This window comes from Nesoenas mayeri (assembly GCF_963082525.1).
Source record: "Nesoenas mayeri genome assembly, chromosome: 10".
NCBI lineage: Eukaryota > Metazoa > Chordata > Aves > Columbiformes > Columbidae > Nesoenas > Nesoenas mayeri.
This window is the reverse complement of record NC_137560.1, coordinates 18,113,056-18,123,990: the sequence shown is the minus strand read 5'-3', so window position 1 is coordinate 18,123,990 and position 10,935 is coordinate 18,113,056. Positions and strand designations below refer to the sequence as shown.

At 39.4% G+C, this 10,935-nt stretch overlaps 1 protein-coding gene across 1 annotated transcript; it reads left to right on the top strand.

Moving 5' to 3' along the window:
- Nucleotides 1–461: 461 nt before the first annotated feature.
- CEP15 (centrosomal protein 15) lies at nt 462–10,729 on the top strand. The gene is made up of 5 exons (XM_080350471.1): nt 462–514; nt 2,100–2,181; nt 2,918–3,041; nt 7,742–7,816; nt 10,408–10,729. The coding sequence occupies exons 2-5, from the start codon at nt 2,129–2,131 to the stop codon at nt 10,549–10,551; spliced, it is 396 nt and encodes a 131-aa protein (XP_080206597.1). The 5' UTR covers nt 462–514; nt 2,100–2,128; the 3' UTR covers nt 10,552–10,729.
- Nucleotides 10,730–10,935: the final 206 nt, after the last annotated feature.

Sequence of the window (10,935 nt, the reverse complement as noted above, 5' to 3'; positions counted from 1 at the left end):
TTCAAAGGACTCCAGTCAGCCTCAGTAACTCCACACCTCAACTGCAGCACGTTCACTCTTCCTGGGCGTATTTGGCCTTCAGAGCCCACAAAGTTTAGCCAAACTATTGCCAAATCTCGTGTGTCTGTGTGTGTAGGAAGGGGGGAGGTGGCCCAAACGATGGGTTTCCCGGCGAACGGCTCCTGGATCCCCTCCGCCCCCCAGCGCCTTCCGCCCGGGCTGCCCCTCACAGGTAACGGCCGCTGTGCGAGACCACCCTGAAGCCGCGGCCCGCCCCCCAGCAACGATTGGGCCCTGGGTCCTCTCGCTCCTCCAATCCCAGCGAAGGAGGCCGATCCCGACCTCGCCTAATTCCGCCCACCGGGGCGCGACGAGGCCAATCAGTGCCTACGACTAGGCTCCGCCTCTCCGGCCGTCTCCATGGCAGCGGGGTTGGCGGGGGGGGCGGAGGTTAAAGCGTCATGGATACCACGGTGGTTGGTTGCTTCACTTTAGGAAGCCGGCGAGGCTGCAGGTAAACTGGGTGTCCGTATTTATTTATTTCGCTTTCTGGCTTTCTTCTCCCTTAATTCTACAGAATGGTACGTTCCGACGAGTTCGTAGATTCCCCCCTTCCCAATGGTAGGGCTAAGGGCGGGTCCCCCTGTGGCCGCTCCGCTCCTGCCTTTTCAAGGGGCGCCGGCCTGAGGGGGAAACAACCGGTCTGAGCGGGGAGCGGTCGTCTCGCTGTCTCCGACCGCCCTTCGCTGCTTCCCAAGGGCTTCTGACGCGACAGGGGGCGAGCGTGAGGCTGCCGGCGGGACCCTGCCCGCAGCGGCCCGGCCCGCTTCACACCTTGGCAGCCGCCCGGGGAAGCTGCGTGTGAAGCGGCTGCCCCGCGGTGCTGGGGGAGGATGCTCACGCCGGGTGCTTGTTTCTCGCTCCCATTTGTAAGCTAGGCTCCCCTGAAGGAAAGAGGTGCGTGCGGTTGTGCTCCCCGTGCTTTAGTTTCTCCCGTTGCCAGTAAAGGCCTTGCCTGGTGAGCACAGGCCTTGCCTGGTCTCACAAACAGGGTGGAGTCCCCCACAGAGGGGACGTGCCCCTTATTAAACGAAGGGGAAGCGTCAGCAACAGGCCAGTTGCATAGAAATATTTTTCAGAGCGTGGTGGAACACACATCCCTCAGATATGGGCTCTGCTGAAGTTGCGAGTGTGCAAAGTTCTATGGGAATCTCCTGACAGACAGGCCTTTCAACATGTTCTTACATCTTGAATGAGATCTTTTAATTCTACCACCCTTCAACATTGTGGATGCGTGACAGGGTCTTTAATTTTACTTAATGTGATGACCATGCTGTCACCTCTGAGGTGAAAAAATATTAGACTACAAAACACTATTGGACTATAAAACACTCGGCCTTCTGAAAAGTGCTGTAGAATCTTGATTTGTATGCAGTGGACAGTTGATTTCCTTCATATCCCAAAAAAATCAGTTAGATGTAAACAAGTGGTATTTTCCACCACGTACTGCATTACAGTACTGAGAAGTTGAGCTCAAGAAGTTTTCACTTAGTTTTTCAAGCACTTAAGAATTAAACTGGCTTAGTGGCTGAAGTTCCTTAGTTTCATCACGTCTGTGCTTAAACAGAGATTCCTATGAACAGGGCACGGTATCTGTGAGAAGCAGTTATAAATTGTATGTACAACTGTAACAGCTTTGTGCTCAGAGTAAGGTGACAAAAGCCAGAAATCACTGATGTAAACAGTAATACACAGATTATGCAAGCACATTTGCATGTGCTGTTGTAAGCATCTGAAACTTGAGAAAACTTACTGCAAAATCTGAAACTTGAAAGTCAAATTTTAGCTCTCTCATAAATTATTAGAATACAGTACGATTTTCCTAAAACATATTGTGAACCTTAGTAGTGTGCATGTTTTCAAAGCATAATTTAACAATGCCTTGTGGTGAATATTAAAATTTATAAGCAGGTTTTGCGTAGGTAGCTGATATATAAATATGTGCGCAACTTTTTAACGTGGAATTATTTAATGCTGACAAGTGTATGTTCATCTATGTCTTCGGAAGATTTTAATTTTGCTTGGCTTTCCTTTAATAGAGTGACAAAACTGGGGCAAACAACTGAAAATGTCATCCTATTTGGCTCAGGAGGTTCACCTTGCTAGAAGACACGAAGAGATGTAAGTAATGGTTCCGGCGCTGTGCCCTGTTTCCCAGCACTTCGTGTTGTGGTCTTGCGAGACCTCCCGTGTTGCACATGCCCATCCCGCGAACAGTGAACCTGAGCTCTGTCAGAGCACAGTGGTGTTTCAACAAGGGGTTGGTGTTCCAGGAGGTGGCACTCTTCCTTCATGAACTACTGGAATTAGCATCCTTGATTGCTGTTAAAGGTATTCAGGTTGATGAGGTTTTTTTGACTTCCAATGTGGTGCTGGTTTAAGATTTCCATTGTTAACCTCCTGTCACCGTTAAATTCCTATTTGGAGAAGGTAATTGGATTCTCTCGCTCTACGCCTCAATTATAGAATTGCTTCTTTGATCCTCTGTAAACTGGGATTGTGAAGCAAATACAGTAATGATTCTGAAAAAATCTGTTTTTCTTTTAACAACTAGTGCTTGCCAATGAGCAAGAGTAGTACTGATCAGGTCACCCCAACCCACCCTGTCGTTCCTGTTCTGGGAGATTCAGTGCTTCTAAGCACCTTAGCATATGAGGGCTGGTGGTTTTAACGTTATAGCTTCGTACAAGCACAGCAGGTGGTGTCTGCCTGTACCTTTTCCCTCCCCCAGCACACCCACCCTACAGCCGGCTTAATTAGCCCCATAGTTTTGAGAAAACCGAGTAAGGTAAAAAGGTTATTTTCTAGCTCCTGAGCAAAATGTTCTACCCACTTAGCAAAATGTTTTCCTTTGTAGACTGTCTCAGAGATCAGAGCTGCTACAGCAGATGGAGACTTATCTAGGAGACAAAAAGACTAAAAAGACATGGCAAACTCAAGCAGCTGATGCAGCTTGTAAAAGGAATGCAGCACTTTTAAATGTAAGTTTCTACCACTACCAGGAACCACATTGAAATGTCATGGTTATATAGGCTGCAGAACTTAAAAAAAAAAAAAAAGGAGGTGTTTGCTCTACTTATCATTTGAATTCTCCTATATACACTTCGCTCTTCTGGAACTTGACCAAAAGTATTAACTTACAAGTCTTTATTATCTGATGGCATCACTACCTGTTTCCCATGCCCTTCTTATATGAGCCTTGTGGTAGCAGCTGCTACTCTCTCTTTTTTTTTTTTTGAGTACTTATAGAGATGCAACACATGCTATTACATGTCTGCCTAAGAGAACTTAAGAGTCTGACAAGACTCATCACCTCTACACTCTGAATCAAGTTGTAGGGATATATTTGGAAACAAGGTCTAACATATATGGCTTTTAGTCCAGGGTAAGACCTATTCTTCCACTATGGTTGTGTGAAGTTGTGAAAGAAGTTCTCAGTTTAATGCTTTTCTTTAAGGAGGTGTAGAATGACTTCGAGAATCTTACTTGCAAGTCTGTAAAAGCAGTGCTTGGTGTTTCTGGCTCTTCCTAGTGGTGATACTCTTAATAATGTTCTTAGCTGTTCTACATATCTGTTGTCATATTTAGGTAAGATTTGTGTTTCGTAGGTGAATTGAGCAGAAGTTTGAGAGTGGGCAGTTAAAAATATCTAGGTTTGATGTCAGGGACTGGAATGTTAAAACCTCTTCTGGAACCCCTAGCTTAGGCATCTGAGTTTGAAGAGATTGCATTTGACCACTGATATGAGAATGCATTTGAAAAATGTTTGCATGTTGTTCAGGAAACAGCAGAAAACTGTACCTCTTGTGCATTTTCTTTAAACTCTTACTTATTAGGGGTCCGTATTGCATGTGTTGTGTTCACTGAAACAGTAAATTTTACTCTAGAAAATCAAAAGATTAATTTGTGTTGCAAATTTTTTTTTTGTTTCTTCATGCAGAGCCTGGTTAAGCTTTCAAATGTTCAGATTTTGGGTGGGTACAATTCTGTTGCAGGTCCTCTTTGTATTTAAATGGAAGTTACATTTAGGGAGTGGCAGACAAGGCAGAACAGTTAATCAGGGATGTCTTCTCAGCTTTTCTGTAACAAGGAAGATTTTCCAACTTGGACTCTGATAAACTAGTGCATTCTGGGCTGGAGCAACCAAACCCCTCAGTAGTGGATATAGATATTAATAGTGTAGGTGCTTCAGTGGGAGGCTGGGGAGAAGTGGATGGTTTGTTTATTTTTTCCATAGTTCATGCTCCATTGATTTAGCAGTTTCAACCATTATGATTCCCATTTTCCATATGCGTTTTATAATAGGTTTCAGTTAACATATACAGGCAAACACGATAAATGCAGGGTATATTTCTGCATACTGAAAGCTTGTTGTATTGGAAATGTTAACAATAGCCCAGACATATACAGAGTGTAAATATTTTTGCAGTTAAACAGATATTTGCCATCTTCTGTCACATCCTCAAAATTGTTCCTTTCAAGTGTCAAAAATGTTGGTGTTTGTATGGAAAAAAAGCAAAAACACATGTATCAAAACAAATTCTGTTGCAGGATAAAGTAGCAGAAATCATTTAAAATCTATTAATTTTATACTGGCTTTAACAGGCGTGCACTCCTGCAGATGCTTTCTGATAAGAGAAGAAAACAGGAAAGAAAAAAATCTATGCAGAATAATATATGAGAAGCTTGAAAACAAGACTGATTAATGTGCCAGCTTCAGAATATTGTTCCTGATACCAGGCACTGTACATTTCACAGTTACCATGTGGAGAGTTGTTGATTTGGCCTACTCAAATATACATGGACATGATGAAGTGTTATTTTTTTATTTGCATTTTGGTTTTTTTGCGTGTAAGCAAAATCAGTTGTTTTCAGTATGTGATCATAGCAAAAGATATTTTTCTTTCTGTGTGGTAGTTGATATTTATGCACAGGAAAGCATTTCAAAATTAATTTATTTTTTAATCAGTAGGAAGCAAGGAACAAAACATTTTTTTAACTTAAATGTTAACATTACAAGCACTTGTTCAGCATTTTAACATAATTATCAGAGTATTTTCCTTGATGTCTTTAGAGAGAGACAGCAGATTAGGGAAATCTGTATCATTCAGTATTTATATAATGTTGTTATACTAAAAGCAGAAATTAGACTAGTATTTATAATTGAATTTATGACATTTGTTTGTCAGTAATATTTCCTGTGTTTAGAAATATGTGTCACTGTGCAACAGCTTATAACATGAAATAGAAAATAAAGAATATGCTATATAGTAGTTAGTTTGGGGAAGGTAATTTAGACCAAATTTGCTTTCCTTCACAGGCATGTAATTCTAGGATTATTTAAGTGGGATTCTGGCAGACTGATATCAATATAAGTGACAGCTGAATTTGGTCCCCTAAAAGTGATGCATGTGTCATGCATTCCATTTTACCTCTGGGGAAAGGTCTTGAATTGTTTTTGTTCCAGTCCTTGTGGTTTTAGGGGAAGTGTGGTAAGATGCTCTCTTTTTTTTCAGTACTGTGACATATTAGATTTGCTGTGTTTTCCAAAGTAGTTTACACTGATAATATATTCATTTTTATATTGATGAGGAGAATTTCTTTTTCACACAAAGCTTACTAGTTGTATAGACACACAAGAAGTGCCGTCTAATATTTCAGTAGTTCCAGTTATTTTCTAAAGCACACTACACCTTCCAGCAAAAATTTCTTTCACTGTCTGTCATTAAATCAGTATTCTGAATGACAATAGACTGCACAACATACAAACTAGAGTGAGCAACGAAAAGACACATCGAATATCTAGGCTATGCCAAAGTGACCTTCTCTACTAAACATATATGCACAACTGCTGTCTTCTTTCTTGCCTGGAAGACACTCATTTCCCATCATCATAAACATTCCAATGACTTAGCTGAGTACATAAAGAAATAATGATATTGGCTGATATTTTTCCTTCCTGTGAAAATTCCTACTGGAATTAGGAGAAAGGAATCAGAAGGGAGGAGTATCCTATGGAAGAATATGAAGTGAACATTACTGATTGATTCTTCTTTTCATTCTGGTGATAACTTCTCCAGACTTGGTCTGAGCCATACTGATAGGAGCTTTGTTTAGTGCTATTTGGGGTCTATCAGTTCTAAGAGAGACTCCTCAGAGAAGCTCCTTGCTTAGGTTGACATTGTGACTTCAAATTACTTCCATCTTTGCTCATATTCTCCTTTTATGTTTGTCTCTTTTTGCTTTTTTCTCACTTGAAAAGAGACAGCCGTTTGCTACTTCTGAGGATTTGGATAAATCTGAGACTTAGTTTGCTCTTTCTCAGACATTTTTTAGCTTCCTACAAGCGTATGCACTTAGCTGTAGAAAAGGGAGAACAGTTTTGCTTGGATTAGATTTGTAAATATGTACAAGAGAACACAGTCATGCTGTAAAAGGAATTAATGAAAGAAGATGAACACTGTAAACTGAATGAACTCAGTGTATCTGTGTCACTAAGTTGGACTTCAGCTAACAGTAAGGCTGTTTTTTTCTTTTATTAATCATAATCTACTGAATTTGAGTAATATTTTCCAAACTAAACTTGAGTCGAGCGCTGCTTACTTATTGGTGCATTCAGATTGGCTATTATTCAGTCCGAGTAATCACGTTTGGGCTCTCTTGTGGATATACTTCTCCAGAATCTCACTCTTCTTCTCAGTGGCAGTGGTGATGAATATTTGGGAAGTCCCCTTGGGGAATTTCCTCTCTCATTTAGTTTTTCTGTTGTACTCTTCACACCCGCTCTCTGCTCCCAACTCTGCCATCTGCTATACTTTCTTTCCCCCTCCACTCTGTTCAGCTTTGGCTCCTTCACACCCCACTCCCACGTCCCTTTCTGTCTCTCTTCATCTGCCCACCACTCAATCTCTTCAATGTTTGGGTATGGAACTAAGCCCACGAGAACGGGTCAGGACTTTAAAGGGGAAGGGCGGTTAGTTTGGGGGGATGTTTTGATTTGTTCATTGCTGTTGTTTTGGGGTAGTTTCTCTTTTTTTCTTTCTCTTTTTTTTTTTTTTTAAATAAATTTATTTAGGCCTTTTTGAATCCAGTACACATCCACTGGACAAGCAGAAACCCAAGTGCTGATTTTTTTTTTGTAAGAAAGCTATGTGAGGTGCATTGTCATCCAAGTTTGTCTGGTGAACAGCTTGCTGCAGCTCTACATTTTTGTGCACATGTTATGCATGCATATTAGCAAGTCATCTTTGTCTTGAGGAGTAAAGATCTTGCACATAATTTGCCTAGTTACTTTACAGTTACAGTAGCTAGAATACATACTTCAGTCTTCCTGCAGTACAGAGAAAATGATTCTGTTCGCCCTTATTTTTCCAAGTTTTAGAGAACAGAATTTAACTGTGATATATTCTTGTGTCTGGAAACAATAATGGTATTTTACAGCAACAGGCCTATGCGGTCATAAAGTTTATTCTTGTATCAAAAAAGTACAGCAAACATATTTAGAAACTGTGGGATGTTAGTCTAATTAGTACAAGCTGAATTTTAGAATGACTGAACTGAAAGATTTGAACTTCAGTGTTGTTATTTGAATGCTGTTTAGCTGTAATGAGTTCATTTATTTAAATGTCTTTATGTGAGTGTGCATTTTACTTTTAATGTTCCTACTTTGCCTGTGTTTTAGGATATACAAGCAGCAGAAAAAAAGCTGCAAGAAAGAGTGTATTTACTTCCACATCCTGATACTGTTAAGTTAGAAGTAAGTCCTGGAACTGTCTTTTTATTTGCTGTTTACCAACTATTTTGCTTTTTTTCCCCTGAAGCATATTCTTAAAGTGAAAATAATTGATTTTAAAATCCAGTGACTGGTATAGCCAAAGGCCTGTGTACTGTGTAGCAAGCTGAACCTAAATTCTGGGGCAAGGTCCCTAGATTCTGGAGCATTCTGGTGGAAATATTTAGTGGCTTTCAGATCTATAGAAAATACTATTTAAAAATTAAGTCAAATTTAAAAATAAATATTGTGAATATCAGAAGATTACTGTGTGTACATCAGAGCTACTTAGTTTGTTTTATGGGTCATCCCATTTTCAGTTCGCCACAGATTGTCATCTTCATGTTTCAGGGTCAACAGTTTATCTGTATGAACAGAAAAAAATTACTTCTCAGAGTTATTTTGGGTTGTATGGAAGCCTATGAAAAGTACTGTTACAGCAGGAACACTCCAATGTTACTTCTCAACCCATAGTCCTAAAACATGATTTAAGGATAAAAATTTTGAACAGAAAGTTACTCTGGGAACTAAATATCCCGACACAGCGTAACAAGTTCAGTTCCCTGATCTCAAGACTGTTTTACCAGTATCCTGCAGTGATGAAGGAATGAATGATGAGGACAGAAACAGTCCTGGAAGCAGGAACCAGAGCACAGCTCTGCTGATGCAAACTAAACAAGACTGATAAGTCAGATTCCCACTTGTGTTTCTTGAACCGGTGGTTTGTGGGCTCTTTGTTTTATGGTGGCTTAGTAGTGTGGAGAGTCCCACATTAATTTGTGTGCTAGGGCACTGGCAGAAGAGGGGAAAGGTATGGATTTGAGCACTATCAGCCTGCAAAGAGAGGTGGATTGTACATCATTTTCACACCTGCTGGGCAAGTGTTGTAATGCTGAGGCTATTGCTGAAATAGAAGGCATCACTTCTTGTTCTGGTTACTGTTAAAAGTTTTTGTCTGTCATTGTGTTTGTAAATAGCCTGCTCCTATCACTGCAGCAAATAATGGGCACACAGAGTATGTCCGTTCCATGAGTTTTTTATTATATTTTTTTTTCTTTCTTAGAGATTTTAGACCAAAGGGTACCTTTTTTTCCTAGATACCTGCATATCTTGAATGATGCTAAGAAAGATGCCAAGCAACTAATATTATACCCATTTTGACTGTGTTCAATAAGTAGTTTTAGACTCTTTTCAAGGCACCTCTACAGTTGTTTGCATCAGTTTTGGACTTCTCCCTCTGCCCTGTATTAGGTGGTGCCATGTAGACCAAAGTCTGCATAAACTGGAGAATGTAGAGAAGTCGCTTATGACTGCAGAGATGTCTACGCTCTGCAGCAGCGGTTGAATTTTAGAGAGAACAGAGTTACTATTTGAAGGAGAAAATCCTCTTTCAGCCTTTTTTATACTTGTAGAGAAGAGTGCTATAAATAGAGGAAAAAGAAAACTTTCTTTCGTGGTACAGAATTCTTGTGTGTGCTTTGTTCCAAAACCCTTCTGAGCATATTTCACTCAGCCATATATGTGTCTGTATTAATATACTTTGAAAGTTATGGCTATAATGGATCCCCAGCTTGCTAAGTCGGAGTAGTTTTGTGTGACAGCACATATGCTTGTCAAAAAAGATTCTTTGAGTAAATCTGTTGAAGAAAATATTTTTGTAAATCTGCAAGAGCCGTAGTTATATCTGAGATACATGTGAGGATCGAAAAGATTAGCCAGGAATCTAATACTCTGCAGGGAGATGTTCAGTTCTGTGGTATGCTGCTTCTACATTATACACTTAGGCAAGTAAGGGGGGGAAAAAAAGCTCAATACATATGTACTATAAATGTTTTCTACTACAAAATTACTTTTTTCTGAATGGACATAAATATCTAAAAATACGCTGGTGGTTGGATTAAAGTCTTGGCTTAATACAGTTCTTTGATCACAGTATTTTGTGGAAAAAAAAGCAAGGTATGTGGCACTTAACTCTGTAGGATTTTGAAGAAAATTTTATCCTTATGATACCAACACAAAAAATGATGGATGGTATGTCTGTTCCACAGATAAAACAAAAGTTAAACTTATTACTTACATGGTACAGGGTAATGCGGAGAAAGAGTTAGATAATCCACAGTGGTTTTCTTAAGCCACAGGATAAGTATACAGGTAAATTTCTCTAAGATAACCGATTTACTTCGCACTTTTCATTTAGAACATTAAACAATTCTGTTCCACTTCAAAATCAAATTGCACTATCATACATACTTAAACTTTTCCAAAAGCAGCTTTTATATTTATTATCACGGAAGGTATTTTATTAAAGGTAGTGTGAGGGTATAAATTAATCTGTTGCTTACCACAAGAGGGCACATCCCGTCACTTCACAGTTCATGCTGCAGAATGAAATCTTTCCAGGCTGGTTATTTTGTATCATACAAGTGATTTGAAATTTCTTGTGTAAGCACGTTGTTGTTTTCTGAATTGCTTCACTTATAAGGCAAGACTTAATGATGCATTGCATATGTATATTGTTTTTAAACAGGCTGACACAGATTTTGAAATTAAGTATTTTTTTCTTATGTCTTTCTCAGACTCTCTATTGGGCATCAATAAAAGAATCTCTTCCCAAGTGGGAACAGTTTCTTTTAGGAAGAGCAGAAGTTCCTATTGGTTTTAAGAAAATGAAAACTGCAGAACAGAACATAAGCTACCAAGAAGAAGATTCACAAAAATAAATGCTCTAGCTTAATTTTGTTTTGTAATTTATGGCTTTAGCAGACAAGATCATCCAGATCAGGCAACAGAATATCATGGTATTAAATTGTAATGTAAATAATTTAAATTAAAATTAACTACAGTGGGTAATTTGCTTCCATTGTCGCTTTGTGTACATTTCTTTATTTTTATTCTGTAGCAGAGAAACAATCCTCAATGGGGCTTTTAGGATCAAAAATGAGAAACACTGTTGTATAGAAACCCACCAAGGCAATTTCTTTTTCAGCATAAGAAGAGTTTTAGGTTATTTTTAATCCTCTGCTTCTACATATAAGTGCAATAAGTAAAGAACAGATTCATGCATTATCTTTCTTTACTGCAGTCATCTGTGCTGTATGTGTCTC